Source organism: Camelus dromedarius, chromosome 8, assembly GCF_036321535.1.
Source record: "Camelus dromedarius isolate mCamDro1 chromosome 8, mCamDro1.pat, whole genome shotgun sequence".
NCBI lineage: Eukaryota > Metazoa > Chordata > Mammalia > Artiodactyla > Camelidae > Camelus > Camelus dromedarius.
Window position 1 is genome coordinate 45403732 of NC_087443.1, and position 24813 is coordinate 45428544.

Below are 24813 nucleotides of genomic sequence, written 5' to 3' on the forward strand. Positions count from 1 at the left end.
TGCAAATTCCTGTAGATGTGTTCCAGTGCATGAAATAAGTATGGTACTTTGTTAATGGATAGTGTGGCACAGGTAATTAGCTATGAAGTCATTAAGGCTTTTCTGTGCTGTGACAGTTGTGTTTACCTGTAACAGATTAATGAACTTGTCAAATGTTTCTTTTTCCTCCTTATTATTTCAGATCAGCCTTGAGTGGAATTTGACAGAAGATGTTACAACAGTTTTATCTCTGGAAATGGTTGGCTTCAGGGATTATCCTTGGCTCTGTCTTCACAATAGGCTTGGGCCAGTATGATGATGGTAAGGATGCTTTTGGTCTGATCTTTAGAGTTAACTAGGATTTCTGTTATAGAAATGAATAATGCTAATTTGTAGCTCATTTTTAAAGGTTGGTGACTTGGTGAAATAACTTACCTAAGTTAAAATAATCTTACAAAAGTAATTTTTGATGCACTTTGTTTCTTAATAAGGATTGCAGTATGGTAGAAAATCCAGTGCAAAGCCTCAATTTGAACACTTACTTATTCTGACTACACAAATGCTTACAAATAAACATTAAATTCTATTTGCTAACCCTTGAACAAACACTAACAATGGCTCTGGATATAGCTTAAGCATATAAAAGATACCAAAATTTCCTATGAGAAAAGATCTCTGAAGGGGTCAAAAGTAGATGCCATAGGTGACTTTAGCATTCGCACTTTAATTGAGTGTTGCATTATTTCATCCCCCACTATTTTATTTGGAAAGAATGAAAAAAATGTAAAAGACTTCTTATTAGACTTTTTGAGTTACTTCTTAATAGTAAATCAGTCACTTTAGAAAGATGTCTTAGTCGTCAAGCTCCTGAGGGACCATTTAACATCCCATTTAACACTGTGTTACATCTGCAGTGGCCCAAATGTGCCTGTCTAAGATATTTCTATATTGGAGGAATCTATCTTTGAATGCTGTATAATGAGAGTGAGTATAGATACAAAACTTTCATAGAAGGAAAACTTGACAGATTTTCCCACCCTAGAATTTGGCTATTTAGGAAAACTGAGTTTTGTTCTTTTATTATTATTAATTTGTTTATTTGTTACTTTTTATTGTTTTTTCTTGACATTCGTCTAGCATTCTGAACACATAGGCAACCAACCACCTCCTTACCCTTCTTGCCCTGTCACCTAGTTGCCCTGAGTGGCATCAAAGATTGTGAATTTTTGCGTGTGTGCTTTGCTTGGCTAAAGTGAATGATCTGAAGATAGAGGAATTAATTTGACTTTATCCCAAGCAGTGTTCAAATTCTGTATATATTAAGACATTCTCAGCCCTCCAAATTTAAAAAAAAATCATTCCTCTTTAGGGATTTGCAGAATAATTCACAATAGCAACTATTTTCATAAAGTCAACAGCCTAATCCTCTGAGAAGTTCTGCTAATTAGCACAGTGTTTACTTCAAGTGCCTCTGAATTTAATGCTCATGTCATTGCCATTTATGGGGATTGTGAATCTCCAGTCTAACAAATTTAAAAGTGTACTAATAAGTAAGTATGAAACTGCTACTTTGAAGCAAAAATAAGAATCAGTGAAACTTAAAAGAGCATAACTTTAAATTAAAATAATGCACTTTAAATTGTGCCCCAAGAATAGATGACAAATCAATGTGTTGACATTTATGTCATAAAGCATCCTATTTTTATTCATTTGTAGGGTTCACACTGAGAGAGAGGGATTCACTATCATTGATCACATTAGACTTTCACAAACTTTGTCCTTTTTCAGCACTGTAATTTAGGTATCAGAGGAAATCACTTCTGGTTTAACCTGTAAGGATATGAATTAGTTTCCTTAAGAAGCTCATTATAGCTCTTGGTCTTTCCAAATGCTTGCATAGACAGCCTCCAAAATAAGATTATCAGGTCACTGTTGGCCATAGAGTAGTCTGCTCTCTGAAGCAGAGTGCAACCTCACACCTGCCCAGTTGTAGTTTACAGTAAGGTGCTCCCTCCCTGCAGGTGTGGAACACCTCCTCCCAGCCACAGTTAATAGCCTTCTCAGTTCTCTCCTCTGGGAGGTAAGTTATCAATGCTTAGGAAGACTGAAGGGATAGGGACTACTGTGGCAAAGAAATATTAATTTTGCATAGTGTTTTATAAAGATTTCTTAACTTCATATGCTTTTCAGCCTTCCTTTAGTACTTTCGTCCTCCAGCGCGGCCCCAGAGGTTCCCTTAGGGCTCACCCAGGTCATTACTTCTCTCTGGCCTCCCTGTAGTCTCCCTCTTTGACATGACTTTTCTTTCATTGTTCATGAAAATAATTTTCATAGTTACTATTTTTTAAAATCCATATAAAATTTGAGCCAATGCAATGCAGGAATGAAATCAGGAATAAGCAAAGCATGACTATAACAGTAACACTTAACTGGAATGTGTGATATCAGTTTATTGAACCAATTTTTATCCAAATGTTGGGGGATGTAGGTATGTGGTTATACTGAAGGAAGACAATGGTGATGATCATCATCATGATAGAAATACATGAATGAAAGGAAAAATAAAAACACTTCTATCATAGATAATCCACGTCTTGGATTAGCCCATTTGATAATTGATAGTTGATTTCCATACATAGTTAGGAGCATCAGACAGAAAAAAAAAGTGAAGGGAAAAAAATTCAAACTACCCTAATGCTATTAATATAACAGTTTAGGTTTCTGTTATGTTAAAGAATAGAATTCTCCTGGACTTTCAATTAAGAACAGTCTCCTCTGTTTTTCTATGCATTTCCTTACTTAGGCATAAGGACTGGAAGGAAAAAAAAATACTGTATAATCAATAAATATTTTTTTCCTGAAATAAAATATCCTAGTATTACCCAAATATGTGAAACTGCTTCTAAGAAAAGTATATTGCATAATTATTGTTTTAAGTATTTTATAACAAACTTTTCTTACTTGAGAACTTTAGCTAAGTTTTGAATCTTTGGTATTTCCCATTCAAATTGCTGGAGTAAGTCTTTAGATTCAGTAATAACATATGCAGATGGCCTATTCCATCATGAGATTTCATTTGATGACTACATATTTAAGGAAGTATTAATAACATGAGTGAGCCTGATAGTATCCTATTAAATTCTGAAAGTCAGAAAATTAGCAAACATAGTTGGTTCGCAGTGTATAGTATCTACTCCTTCTGCAAAGAGAGCATTAGGATTGGCATTTTAGCTTAATGTTAAATGCACTGCCAATGCTGACAATTTTATCAAAATGGGAACGTGTTCCCTGATCCCAAATTGAGTGTGGGAGGTGCGGTGGGAAGCGGAGGAGGCAGGGCCAGCTGCTAAACTGTGTGTCATGTGGGACAAAAGATAGAAAAAGCATAGTCCTTTGTCTGACACATTATTCACAGAGGGGTAAGTAAACCAAGTTTTCTACAGGGTTTGTGTTTTTGTTCATTTTATCTTGATTTTGAGTTCATGAATGATTGATACAAGGGAGAGGAAGGAAAATCATATATGGGTGAGGCGTATTTTTCATTTTTTATTATTTCCTCTGCATTTTTAAATTGTCCCTATTGAATAGATGTTACTGCCATAATCAGATAGCAAAAGCATTTGTTAAAAAAAAAAAAAACTATATATCGTAACATCGTGACTAACTTGGAACTAAAGTGTTAGAGGAGTTTTAAAAAGATTGTGTGCTTATGTGTGTGTTGAAGAGGAGAGAGATTTCCTAAGTGTGTGAGGACCATGAAAGACAACATAAGTTTATTAAGGAAAGGATTCTCCTTGGCTTCTCAAGCATTTAGCCTGGAAGCAAAAAAGCTTTTGTCTTGCCCTTTAGCTATTATATAAATTAGCACAGATGTATGATGTGAACGGACCACTTACATAGAATTCAACCGGAACAATTATCTGAGGGGATCCTGCTTATAACCTCAAAAATGCACAATACGTCTTAAGTCTGTTTCCTTATAAGTAAAAACTCTCTGAAACAATATTACACAGTTTAGTGCAGTATCTGACATATGGCCAATGATCACTAAAAATTTTTTATCTTTATCATTATTATTGCTTCTCATTATTTATAAATAATTATTTTTATAAATTTACATGTCTTGATAAATGAGTCCTTTGTGCTCCAGTGCACTAAATAATCTTTCTTTATATCTCTCAAAATTTACTAAACACCTTGAAGACTTATCTTTGTTAAATTATAGTGTATTCTTAAAAGTATTAAAAACCATCCTCTTTCCTTGGATAGTTTACTGATTCATGTGAAACTTTTTTTTTTAATTGAAGTACATTTGCTGTACAATATTATATAAGTTACAGGTGTACAAAAAGGTTTACTCCATTTATAGTAGTTATAAAATATTGGCTGTATTCCCCATTTTGTAGCCTATTTTATACCTAATAGTTTGTACGTTAGTCTTCTACCCCTATACTGCCCCACCTCACTTCCCTCTCTCCACTGGTAACCACTAGTTTGTTCTATGAGTCAGTTTTTTGTTATATTCAGTAGTTTGTTGTATTTTTAGACTCCATAATAAATGATATCATATAGTAGTTGTCTTTGACTTCTTTCACTTAGCATAATGCCCTCCAAATTCATCCATATTGCTGCAAATGGCAAAATTTCATTCTTTTTTATGGTTGAGTAGTATTCCATCGTGTGTGTGTGTATCACACTTTCTTTACTCATCATATGAAACTTTAAGTGAAATTTGAGGAACATTTTCAGATGTATTTTCATGCTTGTTAAGTAATTCACTAACTCATGAAAGGTCAGTAATAAGATAAACATATCAATTAAGGGTATAGCCATTTTGTAAGGTTTGCAACTAAAATCTTCTAAGGTCTGATACTAAAGCCTGTAAACATCACTTTTCTTAAGTGCATCCAGAGGTTGTAGAGTGCCACTGGTTTACAGTGATTAAACTTAGAAGAGAATGTTATACAAACTACAATGCTGACAATAGCATTATAAAGAAAACATAACTACCCAGTGAATTGAAACACTTGTTTTCAGGCAATGTGTTTCCCTCTGTTAGGTACCTTAAGAAGAAATGGTTGTATGAACTTAACAACTCTGCAAGAAGAGTCGAATGGTCTTGGGGGTTCATGTTTCTGCACTCTTACAGCCTGTCACATAGGGCACCGTTATAGGTATACCCCCGCCTCGCAGACAGCACTCTGTGGGAAACTCTGTCTCCCAGGATCATGCTGGAAGTGTTTTAAAAATTTCTTACTTTTGAGTTTGCTATTTCAAGACTTATCTTCCTCTTGTTAACATTCTCTTTCTCTGAACATAGTACAGTGCAATAGTTCCTTTTCAGTCATTTTCAGTTATAATTAAAGATGATTATTGGAGACTATAAGTAATTTCCAATGAACTTGACTGTCTCTGAAACTTCTCAATCACTCATTTAAATATGGTTTCTTAAGCAGCATATATCAAGAGAAATAGAGCAGTGTACATGCACACACACACAGTAGATAAATACACATTTTAGACAAAAAACCATATATAGTGTATATTGTTATGTAAATTTAAATCTTAGTATAATATAGGCATCTTTCCTTGTCTAACCACTTAGTTCCATCTTACAGACTGTACTTTTTTTATTCCAAGAGGTTAAATTCATGTTTTAAGAGCGACTTTGTTATTTTTCCTACAAGCTGACTTAAAATCCTGTGTTTGACTTATTTTTTCTGGAAGCTTTATGAGCTATTAGATTTATATACACTGTCTAGGTTATATTATTATAGGGCATTTAAAATACTGTGACAGGAAAGAGCACCTTCAATGCTCGCTCCAGTAAAACTTTCCTAAATATTCTAAATTTCCTCTCCAGACGAAAGCTTGGCTGTGTCTCTTTTTTAGATAATATCCACACTTGCATTTCTTGTTTCCTCTTTTCTGAAGGTGAGTAATCTTGTGGATCCTGTACCCCCAAATGGATTTTGGTTTAGAGTACAGGCTTGAAAAAGCATATGTCTTTTCTTGTTTCAGCAACAATTTCTCAGCAGGCAAGTTCAGAAACATAAACTTTGTGACTTCTCTAGGCTCTGACCTTGTTCCTAGAAGAATTACCTGTGTAGCTTTTGTGTACTCTAGTAATAGGCTTTCTTAAAGCCCATCTGTGCATCCTGGAAGGCCAGAGAGCTAAAGAGTCCGATAAATAAATAAATAAATCTCTGATAAACAGAAGACCAATTATTATACGTAGAAGAATCTCTGTCAGCTAGCACACACCCTCATGCACACACACAAGCCCCCAAAAGGTTATTTCCAAGGTACCTTAGAGTAGCTAAGTACTGATGCTTCAAATACTCTCATTTGTCCTGTTGAGACAGAGAAAGAACTAAAAGGTCTAATTCAGGGTCCAAGTAATGCAATACAAGTAATGATAACTGGTAAGGTGGACGCTTCCCTCTCTGGTTCTGACAACCTAAAAAATGTGAACCTATTGAAAAGTAAAATGCTCACATCCGAATTGTGTGAAAAGGCAGAATTCATTTAAGAAGTTCTTAATGGAAATTGGAATTGAGCAAAAATGTAATTATGATCTTGCCTGGCTCTGAGTCATCAGTGACTTACACACCTCACAATAGAGTGGCTTTTCCTAGTTGGACCTTTTCCTGTCAAATCTCTGTACTTGTTTCTACCACTTCTTCACCAGTTCCTTAAGCTCTGCAATTTAGGTTTTCTCACATCTCTACTGAAACTGCACTGTCTAAGGCCTCCAGTGACTACTTTCTTGGACAAATCCTATAATTTTCTAGCATCTCAGCAAATAACATTATTGATCTACTTTTCTTGCAACTTTCTTTATCTCAGTGGTTCTTTGAACTAACTTTTTCTGATGGTCTGTATATCAGACACCATCTTCCTGGTGAATATTCTACCTTTTTCTATTCTGTGACTTTGAAATTGCTCCCTGCCTCTTGTTTATATTTCCATAGGGAGTCAGATTCTATAATGAACCAGTCTGGGTATTTTCTGACAATTAAACAAGGTCCTCTCCTTGGTCATGCTCTGTTCTAACTTCTCTCTCACAGCGCTTTCATCTGACTGCATATCCATGTGCATGCTGTCACTTTTTCTCTGGTCCACATGTTCAATTCTCTATGGAACATTTATTTAGTTTGCATTTTATTGAATATCAACTCTAGGAAACATATTAGGGAATCAAAAATGAGGCAATCCCTTCATCCAGGTATAATAATGAGGTATATAGTCAATGCAAAGTGAGCTATTTAATAGCAAAATTATGTAAAGTATATGAGTTTTGTGAAAAATACAAATGGAACACCTGCTAATGAATTTGGGGTGGAATAGAAAATGTTTGCAGGGTGAATTTTGAGTTTTCAAGTTAAAGAACTTAAAGATCCTACGGAAATTTCAGAAAAAAACTGAAGAATACTGAATTTGTATTCTGGTGTAATATGTATATAGATATCTCTGCATAGAACTGAGGATTGTGTATGCTATTTTATGACCTCATACAAGGAAGCTTAGATATTAAACTATCCAAAGGTAACAAAACAACATGTACTTGGTTGAGATGAGTATCCAAGCCTCATTTTTAAGCTCATCTTCTTGGAATTCCAGCTAATAGCATCTCTCTCTCTCTCTCTCTACCTCCCTCCACCCCATCCCCTACCATTTGTCTGTCTCTCTCTCTCTATCCCATTCTTAAAAGCTATTTCTTGACAACTTGTAGTTCTCAGTTTTTCTAATTAATTGTGTTTAATACCTTCTCATATACTATTAAGAACTGTTTCTATAATTTCACACACATCATTTCTACAAGGTCAGCAAGTTTATTGAAATCTTGAATCATATTGACGTACTTTATGTGTAAGCAGCCTCTCTTCCTAATGAGCACTAACGTGTATTTAGCATTTATTAACAAAACCCTCCATACAGACTATTTTGTCTTCACAAGAACTCCATGAAGTCCTTGTGATTATCATAATAATCACTTGCCATTTCACTATTACTATGCCTCTTATATAATCAGGGAACGACAGGGGCACAGAAGGGTTAAGTTGCTTTCTGAGTGTGGTATTGATACCACTGTTCAGTGGCAAAGCCGAAACCAAGCCGTTATCTCAGGTGCACATAAGACAACTGCATGCTATGCCATTATGGTATGAAAATCTTAACCTTGCAGATTTTATCCAGATTCTGCTTGTTCCTTGATACTAACTTACTCAGTATCCTTTGATGTTGTTGCTAATGACAGATTCATTCAAAGTTAAGTGAGGAGAAGGTGATCAAGTATTACACACATCTCGTTATAAGATGAGTAAGTTCTAGGGATCTAATGAACAACATGGTGACTATAGCTAATAATACTGTATTGTGTATCGTATACTTGAAATTTGCTGAGAGAGTAGATCTCGAGTGTTCACACCACAATTTAATAACAACAACAACAACAACAATAATTATGTGAGGTGATTACCACTAGATCTATCCCATAGTAGTGCATCATTTTCGAAAAGTCTTTGAAGAAAACATACTAAATCTATCCTTCCTTCAGGTGTGTTTTCTGTCCGTCTTTTTCTGATTATTAGCTGCTGTTTTGGGCATTTTGTTTGTAATGTTGGTGGATCACACTGCAGCAATTGTTTCTGACGTCAGCGGCTCAATTCACGATACCAATCTTCCCTGCTCTTGTAGGATCCTATCCTGCGCCTCAGGGCTGCTCAGTTAGACTGCTCAGTGCTGACTGTTCAGCTACTCTGGGTTTATTAGGTGTCGTTATTGAACAGTTGGAATACTGATGAGAGCAGCTCAGGTTTACACTTAGATAATGTGTGAAAAGGACCATACTAACTCAGCCATCAATATTTTATGTGGTTATATCCAGAGCTGGTCTGTTGGATACATAGAATGCAATTTTGATGGTATCCATCTAGGGGATATTACCTTAAAGCAATATGAATATTATTATGCTGGTTATTTTTATTCATTCAGGTATAGCAAGCATATGTGACATCTATTACACATAAACTTTCTAATTATTATAGCTAACATTTATTGAGGCATTTCAATGTGCCAAACAGCTTCATAATACACTTTCTTTTACTCACATTGTATATTTATATATAATATACATGATAAATGTATCATTACATTTCAGCTACACAAGCTTAGCTTTATACAGATATTTTTAAGTGACTACTAGATGTCAAGCCTTATTCTATATGTTTCAAGTATAGCAAATAATAAAATAGACAAAAAATTATCATCTTTGTGGGGTTTGCTTTATGTCTGAGAGAGACAGAAAATAATCCAAATCACTGAGAAAATTATGTAGTGTGCTAGCAGGTGAAAGGAACTGTCAAGATATAAAGCAGGAACAACGGATATTTAGGGGAATACAACTTTAAATAGGATAATGTGGGAAGATCTTACTGAGAAGTACCCCTTTAGCAAAGCTTTGAAGAGGATGGTGGGAAAGACATGTAGATTTTAGAAGAAGAGCACTGAAGACAGAGGGAACGATGAATGAAAGGGACTGAGATGAGGATGTGCCTGATGTGTGTGAACACAACTGCAAGCATGCTGTGCTGGGTGAAATGTTGAGCAGAATGAGGGAGTGGGGAAAGAGATGAGATGGGGGTTAGGGGAAGCAGACTGGGTAAGGCCTTATAGGCCATTGTAATGACATTGTCTTTTTCTCTGAGTGAGAAGGAAAACCACTGGAGTGTTCCAAGCAAAGGAGTAAAATGATTTCACATTGGTTTTAACAACATTGCTTTGATTCTTATGTTCAGAATCATCAGTTAAGGCCCAGGTGACCAATGAGAAATTTATTAACACTATTTCAGGCAGAAAATAAAGATAGCTTAGACCAGGTCTTCATGACAGAATGACAAAAATGGTTGACTATGGATGTATTTGAAGGTATAACCAATGGAGTTTGCTGGTGTGTTGGATATAGAGAAGACAAGAAAGATAGTTTTTAAGGTTTGATATCAGCATATTTGGTCTAACCATTAGGAAAGACTGGATAACCAACCTCATCAAAGTAATAAATTTATCTAGAACTGAGCCATAAAAACATTGATCATACAGTCCAAGAAGATGAGGAGGAATAAAAGTGAATACTGATACATAGACAGTTAATGAGTGGAAGACTAGAAGAGAGTAGTTTACTAAAAATCAAAGGAATAAGGCATCTAAAAGAGAAAGTGATCATCTGTGTCAAGTCTGATCAAGTAAGACAAAGTGTGAGAACTGAATATCGAATTAGCTGTGTGGTGCTCCTTTATGACATTAACTGGAACAGTTTGATGCAATACTGAGTGTGAAAGTTTGGAGTGGTTTTAAGACAGAACAAAGGAAGAAGAAATGCACTGAGTTTGAAGATAAAAAGTTTTTTTTTCCTTTCTTAATTTTTATTTTTCTTTATCTTTTCAATAGGGTTAGCAGTAGTAATAGGGGAATAGGAGCAAGGTTGAAGAACACATACCCCACCTCGGGTCCTAGTGATTTAAACACATAATAAAATAACTACCACCCCTGAGAGGCCCTGAGAGAGCTACAGAAAAACAGCATCTTCTGAGAAGAACCAGATTTCTAGTAGAACAAGAAGAAAGGGATGTTCAGCAAAGTATATGTTACCTTATTTAATCTAATTTTTACTAAACCTTCATGAGATAAATGCTATTATTACTATTTTCCAGATGAGGAAAATCAGACTTTAAAGACATCAAGCTATCTTGCTTAAGGTCACACAGCTTCTACATCTGAGCCGTGATCCTCAGACAGCCTGGCTCAAGCTGCCATACTCTTAACCACTATGCTTTATAGCTTAGTACAGAGTGCTCCAGGACTTACAAAAGTACAATAATATGGACCCTCATCCATGGAACCTTAGGAGAATGATGAAAGCTGTGTTCAGCTTCTACTATAGTCCCATTTAGTCAGTATCTACTTACTAGCATTTACCATATGTCAGTTTTGTGCTAAATTTGGGGGTTGCAAATATAAATAAGGTGCATTTCTTGAGCTCATGAATGTTACTGCTTAGTTCATATGAAACATCAGCAAAAGGGAGTACAAGTATAAACTGATATATACTGGATGTAGATTGTAAGGGGCTGGAGTTGAAAAGATGGCATTTATGCTGCCTGCCTAGAAGGGTGTTAAAAGTCTGTATCACTTGTAGTTATTAGAAGAAAGATTTATAGAATGAGATAGTTTTGAGTTGCTTGGAAAATGAATGAGGAGCCACAGTAGATTCAAGCCTGATATATACAAATTCATATGTGCAGTCAACACAAATAGGGAACATGAGAGGATTAATAGATGATAAAGCATTGGTAGTGTGTGGATACGAAAGATTATCTGTGGCATAGTAGTTAAAGCATGAGCTTGGAATCAGACCTTGTTCCAACCCTGGCCAAATCAATATATGATTTTTGATAAGTTCTATAATCTCTCTAATGCTTAGATCTCTATCTGTTAAACAAGGATAATAGCAACTCTGATTTGATTTCTGTTACGATTAACCGATGGTATGCATGCTGTCTAGCATATAGGGAATGATAAAAACATGTTTTTGGTATGTTACAATAATTATTACTATTTTCAAAGAAAAGACAGACAATGTTACATCATCGTTAATCAGTATTGCTTCAGATTTCCTTCATCTGAAAACATTTACAGAAACACAACCCCCCCACAATCACACAGTGTATATTAAATTGATGACTTCTCAGAACAATCACTATACTTTCTGTATGTCTTTCTGTGTACTATAATTCTTTGTATGATTTTTCTGTCCAACTATCATGTGAATTTTTCAGCTGCATTTATTAAGGTGTCTGGCAGAGAAAAGAAACTTTGGTATCTATACCTTTTCCATTTTTTTCTCTTATTTTCTCTTCCTCCAACTTTTTCTCAATTTATGTTAGTTTCATCTTTTAAAAAGAAGTCCTTTAGTTCCCTCTTATTTCTCTATCTTTCATCCACTTATATGTGGATGCTTCTCTTAACACTTTATTCTTCTCATTCTTTTAATGTTTCACCCAACCCTGTCTTCCATGCTAATTTTTCTCTCTCCCGTTTTTTTTTTAATTAACTTTTTCTGTCTCTCTGTCTCTCAGTGCTTGTTCAACTTTTATCTTTCTGCCTTACTTTAGCTAATTTAAATTCTAGAATGCAAAATGAGCATTTTAAGACTCCAGTCACTTCATATTTCTACCTGCTGGGTCTGCTTTAAAAAAGTAATCTTAACTGGACTTTTAGCCTCTGTAGTTACAAAAAGGAATTAGGACAAAATTTTAGAAAAAAGGAAAAGAAATTCCCAGAGTATGTTCTCATTCTTATAATATAAAAATTCCCAGAAGGCCCACACACATACATTAAAACCTCTAGTATTTCTTTCTGTTATCAGCTGAGGAGCATTTTAAAGGCAACGCCACCCAATTTCCTTCTCAATGATAGTGAACTTTGAAAATAATTTCAATTTATTCTCTAAATTTCTGAGACTTAAATTCAAACTAGGACCTTTGTCAAATAGCATTTATTAAATATCTATTCCATGGGAGTCCACTTAAATATACAAAGTGAGATGTATCTTCAGAAAAAAAAAAAACCAACTAGAAGAAATATTGTCCAGTGAACTACTGACACTGGACCCAAGTCAGTGTATGCAGTGTGTGTTTATCTCTGAGTGCTCCCTACATCCATTCATTCCAATAGCAGCAGTGTCCTTCCCCTGCCACTTTAAATGTGTTTTTTGAGAATAAATCCCCAAAAGTGTGACAGTTGAAGACAATCATGATGTGTTTCAGCTTGTTGCATAATACTAATTGCTTCATTCCAGATTATGAACAAAAAAGCACATAGGCTAATTTACATATTAGGAACAGTAAGACAATCAGCTTCTATTTACTGAAAAGTGCAACTTCCACGCTAATCTTAAAAGTTAGACTGTGCAATATCCTTGCAAAGGAGCTCTGTAATTCTGGATTTTCTACTAGCCCTACCTCATTACTGGAGAATATTAATTGAAGTAACAACTGGCCAATGATGGAATTTCTAATAAGAATAACCTGAAACTTAAGAGAAAGCGCTCTGAAAAACAGAAGAGATTCAACCACGTCCCTCAAGACAGGGAAGTGTCAATTATTTCCCTGTTGACCTTGAACAAACATATTGTGATATGAAATGCTGCAATTTAAGATTGCTGATGTGTTTTGCCAGAGTACTCAAATAACAGATGACTTTTTAAAGAAAAATCAGTGATTAAAATATGAAACACATATTCAATAAGCTTTTAAAACAACTGAATCTTATTCAGAATTGTATGTTTATGTGATTATTACACCCAAATTTCAAATGGAAAATTCTTGGATCTATACCAAATTGTAAAGACATATTGCTGTAACAGAGAACACAAGTATGTATTTTAAAAATCATAAATGTGACACACTTTCTTTAATTAAAGGTGTATAGGAGCAAGTAAATTTCAAAAGTATGTACAAAGACGATATTCTAACCTCAGAGACTCTCAAAATAGACTCTCTTCTCATAATGCTCGTAAGTTTCACAACACATGTGCTTGAATGTATTAGCAAATTATACTAATCAATTGGATTCTATTGTGGAATTTCATTATATACAACTAGAAAAAAGAAAGAAATACATTTCAGAAGTGCCAGTGAGGGTATTTTCTTTTCTTAACTACTCGGTGAACATCCTTTCAGATTTGAGGTTTGAAATCACTTTGAACAGATTTAATATAAAAAGTTATTTGAAGAGATGCTTCTAAAATAAATGAAAAAAAATGTCAGAATAGGTTTATCAAACTTTATCACCAATCCTCCTTCACATTGGAAGGTTACAACAGATGTTTACAAGGAATAAACTTGGGTCAAAGTCACTTTAGTAAAGACTGAAACTTTTATATAAAATGCACTTTGGGGATTTATTGTCAAATATACACTTTTGTATTTTTATTTTCAATGGATTTTGCTTTAAAATGTAAGGAAATAAGGACAATATAAAATGAGCTGCCACCTCTAAACTGACCCATTATGATTACTTTGGTTTATAACATAATCATAATTGCTTCAGTCAGTTAGAAAAACTGATTTTTCTATAAATCACCACATCTCTGCTAATAAACAAATTCTTATAGAATCCTATAATGGCTCTCTGGCAGTGCAACTATAATATATCTGACATACTTACTGCTTTTGTCACTGTTCATTTAATTATTGATTTACTCAGTACACTTTTAGAGAGGGTCATGATTCTATGCTAGGTACTATGAAAAATGTTGGGGCAAGGAGTTTAAGAAATAGATGAAATCTCTGTGATCTGAAATGATCAGATCACATGGTGTAATCAAGAGTCTGAATGAAGGCCAGTGTAAATCAAGTGCTAATAAGAAACACAGGAAGTGTGTATGGGCCAAAGTTTGTTGGCCAATTGTAATAATTTTAGTCTCATTTAAAAGTGAAACCATTGGAATTTTAAAAGTAGGAGCAAGAGTAGGGGAAAAGGTGTGACAACATGATCCCATTTATTCTAAAACAGATTACTAGCTACAGTGAGAAGAATGGGTTTGTCTGAGGACTGATGGAGAACAGTAGCTGTATAGGCAAGATAAATGCCTGTGGCATAGTCCAAGCAAGAGATGATGGTGCTTTAAATTATGAGTGTGTGGGAGGTGGCTGGGGAATAAAACTAGATATACAGTGGAGAGATTTTTTTTAAAGGAAATTACACACACATATACATACACACAAACACATATATGTATGATTTAGTTGGAAACCATCAGGGACTAGAGAAAAGGGGAGGCAAAGGTGGGGATAAGTAGTTACAGAGTAAGACCATTACCTGAGACAGACCATTATCCTAAAGGACTGCGATTTTAGGGGAGATCATGAATTTAGTTGTGGACAGACTAAGTTTGAAATAGCAAGTAGTCAATTCAGAAAGATGTGGGATTTTTGCAACAATAATAGTAAATAATCCTCAGTGTTTTGCCCTGAGTTTCTAAAAGATCAGTAAGATAGAAAATTGTACATTTTTACATTTATTCTGATCTATTTTTTTCTTGAAAGAAAAATTACGTTTAATTATGATTACTCTGGATACTTAATGTTGTATACAAGTAAATGAATTGCATTTCTTTGTACGACAGATTTCAATTATATATTGAATAATTAAAAATAATTTTTTCTGCAGGAAAGAAAAGGCATTAATATTTTATGTTTAGTTAACTTGTTAAAAATAATACTTCAAAGCCAAAATGGAACAGAAATAAAGGAATGCCAATCTAGTGTTCTAGAATGGAGAATTTTTCTCTAAGAAATCTAGTTTCCAGGCCTTTTTTCCCTTTCAATACTATAAAATGAATAAATTTAAACTCTGCTTCAAGAATTACCCCTTAACTTTTAAACTTCTGACCAAATAAGATTCTGAGAATCTAAGGCCAAAGAATAGGTATTCCTCCTCATACATTCTTCTTCTGAGGTCATGTTTGTCTGAATCTCTATGCATCACATTATGAATTATGGAAATTGAAAATAATTTTACATTTTGTGGTGACTATATTATACCATACAACAAAATTGAATTTATTCATAAACATATATATGCAAACTTCTGAAAAAAATTTAAGGAAAATGATCATGTACTATTTTCCTCACCCATTAATTCTATGTGAAAATATCAAATACAGCTATTAAATTTGGAAGATTAAGAGTAATATTTGAGAATTTTTGACTTTCTCAAGGGACATCTGAGATAAAGGGGCAGTAGGAAGGTGCAAATATGAGGAATAGAAGCTAGGTCCTATCCTAATATATTTATCTGTCCCATTTTTCCTTTTTGTTCATTGTTCCTATCTAGATAAAAATTTGCCTAAGAACTTTTGGATTTTAAATACTATTAAATGATTCAGCTGAGTGTAACCAAATATACTCTAAATACCTCATCACCTTGGTGAGATTGCTGAGGGTGACTTCTTCCCCCTTATTCCAAATTTGAATTTTGAAAGAATAATCTTGATTATAAATCTGTAAATTATTTGGTAGACCATGTCCTTTTCTTAATTCATTCATTAGATTATAATCAAAAGGTAAAGGTATAATGCAAAGAGTTCCTCCCTGAAATTGGTACCCCAGCCCGGTCTCACAAATATATGTCTAAAACATAAGTTCATAAGAAGCCCCCTCCAGATTTTTTTTTTATGAGAGACTCTGAACCAACAGAATTTAAGTAGCTATTTTTGTACTGTGCAAATTACAAAATGTGACAAAATGGAGGAATGGAGTAGTCTCTCTATCTCCATAAAGAATATAGAGTGACTGCAGCATTTTAAGCACTTTGTAAATAAAGCATTGCTTTGGTCCTTGAGGAGTTTGCAAATTTGGAAGCACTGAAAGAGAGAAACTTGACATGGGTATCAGTGACACAGTAATTCCTGACAAGTGTAGGACTGTGATGCAACCTTCAAGCAATTTTGAGAACAGATGATCAGTAAGTGAGATCAGTTAGATAAGATTTTGTCAAAAGGATATCCTTGGAATGACAGGGTTAAAATTTGAGAGGGCATACTCAGGTATTCTACCAACAAGTTGGATGACCTTGAGAAACTTACTTCCCCTATCTGGGACAGTTTCCTCATCTGTTACATGAAGAGAATTTAAATTAATTATTTAATAAGAGGCTCCTGTACTAATTAGTCATGTAAACCTGGGTGTTGCCCACATACCAGGTCCTTATCGGCTTCAGACATTCAAAAGTGTAATATACTCTGTGCTGTCCATGGTGCTGAATAGAACAAGCTATGTCCTGAAATTTGATAGTTTTAATACCATATTTTTCACTCATGACACATCAGATCATTTATTATGCACCTTGAAATAAACATAATAATAGCTCCCCCCAAATTCCCACATCCTAGTTCACAGAACCTATGACCATATTACATCACATGTCAAAGGACAATTAAGATTTCAGATAAAGTTATTAGCTCACAACTGACTTTAAGATACAGAGATTATTCTGGAATATCCAGTTTATCTAGGGTCCTCAAAAATGGAAACCTAAATCATATTAATTCAGAGTCAGAAGGAAACGTGACTATGCAAGAAGTGAGTGTTATGTGCTGTGAGAAGGACTCTTCTGCTGTTACTTACTTTAAAGGTAGAGGAAGGGTCATGAGCCAAGGAAAGTGGGCAGCTTCTAGAAGCCAGAAAAGACAAGAAAATGGATTCTCCCTTAGACCTCAGTAAAAGAACACAGCCTTGTCCACACCTGGATTTAAGGCCAATAAAACTTGTGTCTTACAGAACTGTAAGATAATAAATATGTTTTAAGCCACATATTTTTTTGGCTACAACAGCCATAGGAAACTAACACATCCCTTAAAGATTTTACAGCATAGTTAGGGACATAGAAATGAAAACTCATAAAGCTGTCAAAGTGACATTCACAGAATATTAAGAGAATGCAGAATAGCTAACTAAATCATTCTGGAGTCAGCCACATTAAATTATTTTTGTTGTTGTTGTTGTTTTAAGAATGATTCTAAGTTGAGTCTTGAATAGGAGTAGGATAGGCAGAGGCATATATGACAGAGGGAAAAAAATCAGGTCAAACAATGGAAATAGCATATTCAATGACATTAAGTTTTGAAATACTTCTCTATACTTGGAAGAGTCACAGCTTACTGCAGTCCTCTTTACTCGTTTCATTATCAGTGTGTCTCAACATAGCCATGGTTTTTCTTCACATGATTGTGGATGAAACCACCAAAAACTTGACCCTGCTTCCTAGTATTAGAAAACAGTAGGACTATAACATTTGGGGACTTAAAGTTTCTTATTATCGAGTTATACAATTTAAGTCTTTAAAAATATTACATTGTATGACTTAGGCCTCTTTGTATCTTTCTATCATTCCAGTTATTCTAAAAGTTGAATAGTGATGCTAGGCTTTGACCTGACACCCTTACCTAGGTCCATCTTTCAGTTTTGCTCTTTTCCCCCTTCTTTCTGTTTTGTACATTTCAGAGCCCTAATCTAAAATATTAAAGTTCACTGTATTTTTTCTTTCTTTCTTTCTTTCTTTCTTTCTTTTTTTTACCACCTGGGACTTCTTGAAAATATATGTATTTAAGATATCTTCATGATTTGCCAATAGTATTCATGACACAAATTTCAAATCCAGGTGGAAAATGTGATAGATCCAAATTAACTGCAGTGTAGTTAACCATGTGCAGAAAAGAGACCAGAGACTGCTGCCCTTGGAAAGATCTGCTTACAAGGATGACCCTTATCTGGGATCTGAGATAGTAATTACCTCTAGTGGTGAAGAAGTAGGAGAATGAGGACTAGAGAGGTGTGTGCAGATACAGAGTAATTGGTATTATTGTAGTTATTGGATTAGGCAAATTCATAGCCTTCATTGCATTATATAAATAAAAACCCCATTAAGAAAGCACCATTCACTTGCTAATGATGATAGGGTGTAATCTGTTTATGATTAGTCCAATAAAGTACCTTTAAGATCCAATTTAAAATGTTAATAATGGGGGGAAAGGGGCTTTGGAAACAGATTAGTATTTAATTCTTAGAACTACTGGATTAATGACTTTATGTCAATTAACTTTATCTCTTTGAGCTTCAGTTTCCTTATTTCACAAGTGTTAGTGATAACTCTCCCAAAATCTATTTTTCAGAGAGGTCAGTCATTAGATCTCTTAACAAATATTTCTGGTTCCTTTCCTTATAGGTACAATACGGGATTGCAGTTCTGTGGGGGGTTTGTTGTTTTTTTAAGTGATGCACAACCATGATATTTGTGATTAAAAGTGAGGTTATGCAGGTCACCTCTAAATGAAACCTTCAAAAGCCAGTATATAATTCACTGCATTTTCTTCCCTCTTCTGAGTGTGTCATTATTCACCACTGTCAAACTGCTTTCCTGAGTGAATATGATAAAGGAACCATTTGGACATGGAGAATGAACAAGAATATATACATTTTGTTGTCTTAAGCCACCTTCATTTTTTTGTTAAAACAACATATCTTTTCCAATCCTAACCAATAAAAGTTTTATTAAATGAGATATAATAATGTGGAGCACACAGCACAATGCTTAACATACTATATGTGATTTCAAGTAGTAGTACTTCTATTAACATGAATTCCTCTTATGTAACAGAGCCCTGAAAGAATATCACATAGAATGGGTAAATTTTGATGAGTGAAAGTTTAGAAAATTTCCCAGTTAATATGGATGTATATATTACAAAATGATAAATTGAGAAGCATTAAATATAAACTTTTGTCGCCATTTTTTTGCCTAGAACTGTTTCCTGTTACTTGAATTGGTAAAGCAAAGCCCAGCCAAATAAGTATATATTTTACACAAATTTCTTAAATAATTGTTTTCATTCCAGCTTTGCCTTGCCTGTAAATCAGGACAGCAAGTCCCAAAATGATTTATTTATCCATAAGATCCTTCTTATACATTTCAAAAACAAGTACAACTAAGCAGTTTATTGTTTAGGCATATTTATATATGTATTTGATTGATTTCAGCAAGCAATAGGTAATCATAAAATTCTGATGCATGATTACATCTGGACAGGAGTGAGTTCAATGGTGAGTTCATGACCGGAAATCTCTATCTGCTTAAAGAGGCCACATATACTTAGGAATCCACTTTTTTTTTTTTTTAAATGTCTATTTTGGGCTTGTTTTCCAAAGTAGTGATGCCAGATATTATGTGTTATTTTAGGAGTGCAGGGAAGAATGAACTACGGTTTGATAATTATGAAGAAGCCTAATCATGTGGCTTTTCTATTCACTGAAGTTCAAATGTTTGTTTTAGTATATTCACAGCTAAAGCAGTTGAAAGTTGTCATATATGCTGAAGCATCTTTCAAATTAACTGTCTTAATTACCAAAGTTAAAAACAAATGTGTATTTTCTCCTTAGTCCCTTTTCTTGTTATTTCAATTTCCATTCTCTTGATCCTCTCTTAAGAAATTTTAGAGAGCTCCAACTCATACATTAAGAGCATAGCCACCTCTTATATTAACAAATAAGTAATTCCACATTTTTCAAATCATAATGTATATTTTTTGATAAAATGCTATAAATTCAGGGACTTATATAACCTTCAAGAATTAAAATTAGTAAAATATACACTACTTTCCCTAACAAAATGGAACTGCTGTTGACATCAGTGGTAAAACATTTTGAGGTTTTCATTGTTTTAAAATGCTTTATTTTCCCCCTTTTTTATTGAAATATAGTTGATGTTTTAAACTTGTTTTTATTTGCTATTCGGCAAATCATATAAACAGCATTCCTAAGTACAGAAAACAGTGTCTGGGTCCCATAGCTTCACTGATAAAAAGTTCCACTCTCTTGAAATGCAGTAATTTTTGTCCTTGTTAAGATCAAAGATTGCTTCTGACAAGTGTTTGAGAGTGAGGCACCCTCCTGAGTTAAACTTAGTCGTTCGGCTGTGGACATAAGGACAGTGAAAGTATAGAAGGGATCTGTAAATGTGAGGAATGGCTCTCAGAGCAGGAGGCAGATGTATAGCTGGTGTGTGGATGTCTTGAAATATTAGAGGGTGCATGGATATGGACCATCCTGTTTATACGTTTTTGTAAACTCCATGTGCCTAAACTCTTTTCATCATTTAGATTCAGTTTTTTGATCTACATGTCTATTGTTCGGAGAGATCTCTGCAGTATGTTCATTAGCTTTGGGTTAGAGACAACATTGATTTATATGTTATTCTTATTTTCTAAAACCTTATAGATCACACTCAGAGACTCTCATTTCCCTCACTGGGTCAGTATTTATGTGGGAATGAGAGTTTATATTGTTTCATTTCAGTCTTTTGCCTTTTGCATCTATCTTCCCATAAACACTTTTCTCTAGAGTCAAGTAGTTCTTGACTGTAAGTTGCCCTGTTTTCTCCAGTCTCCTCCTTGGATTTAGACATGCTTGTCCAAGGCACTACTTTCCTTCTCTCCCTGATTTAGAGAAATAATGTGGTAAACCACCAGCCTTCTTTGCTCTTTTATGTCACTGTTGCCTATTTTGTGTAAAACAACCTCATCGAACTTCAGGATCATGCAAATTTTGTTCCTGAATGATTACAGGAACTCCTAAAAAGAATTAGAATTTTAGAGGGAAATGAGTTCAAGTTCTATCTAGAATGCAGTTATCCTTTGGCTTTTCACAAAAGAATACACCTAAAATCTAAGGCATTTAGATGAGAATATCCAGTGAATGCCGTTTCACTCCTAACTTGGCTTTCTGATCTTCAGATTTATGCATGTTCCCTTCTTCAGATAACTCAGTTTTTTTGTTTGTTTTGTTTTGTTTTTTAGTTATCTAACCTCTTTTACAGGAAGTTATCTCATTTACTGGGACCTTCTTCAATCTCTATACTTCATGATGCTGTTAGACCAAAACAAATTTGGAGTCAGAACTCAGGCTTCAGTCTGCTAACCAGAGATACTCATAGAGCTGTACTTTTTCTTTTCTACAACTGAGAATATACTTTTCATTCCCTGCTTCCTGTACCCATTAGTGAGGGTACAGGCTGCCTAGTGCCTATCCTAATTGACCTATGAAGCATACACACCTCCCCCAAAAACTATATTAATACTTTCCATAGAACTTATCAACCAAATCCTTTAGATGCAGGATCCAGGTCTGACTTTAGAGTCTATGGCATATTTTTGGATTTGGAAATTTCACTCTTTCCAGTAATAAACCAGTGTCTGTTCTCCTTTTGATCCAGTTTTGGGGTAGCCCCTTAAATGCTTGTCTGAGAAAGCTCAACTCTGCTAAAAGGATTTACTATCTGTTCCAGCCAAAACCTGACTGAAGGCCCCTGACCTACCTCTTCTCAGAACATATACTTTAAAAAAATACGCATAAATCCTTTTCTGTCCCTTTGAGATACATCTTCTACAACCTAGGAATATCTTTCTTAAGTACCTGAAAGCCATCCCTTTGAAACTGAATTATCAAGAAAGACAGAACCTCAGTCTCCTGGGCTCTGCTGGAGGGTAGGATCTGGACTTTGGTAAGTGCCAGTTAACAGACACAGGTGGCCTAGACACAGTGGCCACCTCTTTAAAGTCCTTTGGTATTTTAACCTACTTCAGCATTTGAAAAGCCTCTTGCCTTTTGTTTCAGCAGAGCTGAGCCCAGTTCATCCTGAAGTCTTTCTCTCATACTGCAGTAGTCCGCATCACATCTGCCTTGTACTTTTTAACATGTCTAGCTTTGTCTCCTTTGATATGTATAATGTCTGTAATTTGTCATCAGATAACAAATGCAAGGTCACCAGTGGATTTATGTGTTGTAATATTTTTAATACTTATCCTTTTAACATATCAAGTAAACTCGAGACAAATGGTTCTAAATCTTCTCAACATATTTCCATTTCCTCATTTGCTCCTTTACTATAAAGCCCAAGTTTGAAAGGTGGCATATACCAAATTACATTCAGAGAATTATAATTAATTTATTTACCCTGTTCCTGTCTTAAGTAGCCACATACCTGTCCAGAGAAACAGTATTATAAAATCAATTAACATATTCCAGAAAAAAAGGCCTTAATACCTTACGGCTCTTTATATTCTAAACATTTTAATTTTAATGTTCATTGGGCTTTTAAAATATTTCTAAATGCTTAAACATGCACCCAACTTTTTCTTTTTGCAATCACTGTAATAGATCCTGATAAATTAATTTTCAAGTTACTTAATTTCATGAGATACTACCTTGTACAGTCAATGTGTAACATGATGTGAATGTGAAAATGTAGATTGTTTCTAAATTTCTCACGTTTATGACAGCAAATAGCAGCGCAGGTAGCTAATAGAGCCCAGTGTATCCCTATAAATCAACTCTATCAGCAATAAATGCTTTCACAGATAATTATTTATGAAAATTTCAATTGTTTAGAAACTAAAATACCTCAGCTTCATCCTGATTAAGAAGATGGATTTTAATATGGTTAACATTTTAACTAATGTGGGTCAACTCATGCATTTTAGTGTTCCAGAGAATAGAGGTTCAGTTTTAGGAGCTCAAAATATGGCACTGTTTATTTCTAACTAAAGAGATAGATGAGGCAACATTTTTCCCCACTATTGTTAAACAAAATTAATTCTAATATGATTACACACTATTATTTAAGACTTTTTACACAGTTAATTAGATATCGTATATATAAGTGAAGACAAATTAAAATTATGATTTTATTTTTAATCTACTTCTTTTGGGTAGATGAGAAATTAATAATGGAAGAATTCATGTTAAATGTGTTTATATCTGTGCAAAAAGAAAATCTTTGTGAACCCTCAAAAGGAGCTGCCATTTAATATTTTTTCTTTACTCCAGTATGCAGACTTAATTCCCTGCTTTAAAGATTGCTGTGTCTAGTGCACAATTACTGAGATCAGAATTAGTCATTCTTCACTGTCCACAGCTCATACAAAATGCTGCAATAGATGCGGGACACCCAGTAATAACGGTATGACAGCCGCTAGCAAACCACTAGCAAAAACGGATGTAATTTTATGTTCCTCTCAGCTTGAGTGCTCACAATAACATGAGTGCACCTTTTGTAATTATTTGAGGATGTTAAAATTCAGCTATACTCAATGTTGTTTAACTACTGACCGTATAATTTTTCTATGGTTGAATGCACATCTAAGTAATTGATAAAATAATACGGAACATTGTATTTTTATTTATTTTCATAGAATAGGCAATATGGCAGTATTTATCCACTCCAGTGATAGTTTCAACTCCTCTAAGTCAAAATAAATTATGCAATATGACAGAAAAATAGAAGAAATATAATGAAAATTGAAGAAATGAAATCTAAATTGATAGAGAATCCACTGAAAGACTCTGTGATTTGAGTGGATTAAACTTTTAAAATGTAAACTTATTTCTGTTTATTATTGACCACTTTAAATTATTCCCCCTATAGGTATTCAATCTAATCTTTGAAGTCAAATAAGCATTCCTCCACACACACGCTCCCTTATTTACCTGCCTTCTACCTGTTTGTTCAAGTTAAACTTGAGGACAATTCTGCATTTCCTTTCTTCATTACCTCTCATATATTTTACCCATTTTATATGCTAGTTCTACTGATGCTACTTGTTAGTTCTTTTCTCTACACACCTTGCTATTTTGTTAGTTAAGATTCTCATGTTCTATTCTCTGACAACTACACTTGTCTCACGGTGTCCTGGGGGGATTGGTCCCAGGAGCCCCCGTGTATAGCAAAATCCACAGATGTTCAAGTTCCATAGTCGGCTCTCCATATCTGCAGTTCCACATCCAAGAATTCAACCAAACTCAGATTATGTAGTACAAGAACTATTTACTGGAAAAAATAAAAAGATCAGTGTATAAGTGGGCCCATGAAGTTCAAACCTATATTGTCCAAGGGTCAACTGTATAATGGTCTCACTATCTCATCAAACTTTCAATTTTTTCTTAGAGTACTCTTTCAAAAAAAAAAAATAAGTATACACTAAACAAACAAAAAGTAAATGATCAAATCTTTTAGCCTGGGCTTTAAAGTTTTCTGTAAGTCACCTTGCCTTCCTATTCAAGTTTACCTAATCAACTTTTACAATTGATTAACAATATATCAAACAACTTAAAATTATTCAAGCAAAACATGTATTTCATGCCTCAGTATCTTTCGTAGAGTTTGTCCAATATTCTACCTGGAAACATGTACCCATCCTTGAAGAACCAGCTAAGGCAT

General features: G+C 34.4%; 1 protein-coding gene across 1 annotated transcript in view; it reads left to right on the forward strand.

Annotated features, from left to right (window-relative positions):
- Positions 1 to 24813, forward strand: part of PCDH15 (protocadherin related 15) — a 1333392-nt gene that overhangs the window by 736875 nt on the left and 571704 nt on the right. Inside the window, exon 5 of the mRNA XM_064488173.1 lies at positions 182 to 300. Within this exon, the coding sequence (XP_064344243.1) occupies positions 210 to 300 (91 nt within the window). The 5' untranslated portion in view covers positions 182 to 209. The remainder of the gene's footprint in view (positions 1 to 181; positions 301 to 24813) is intronic.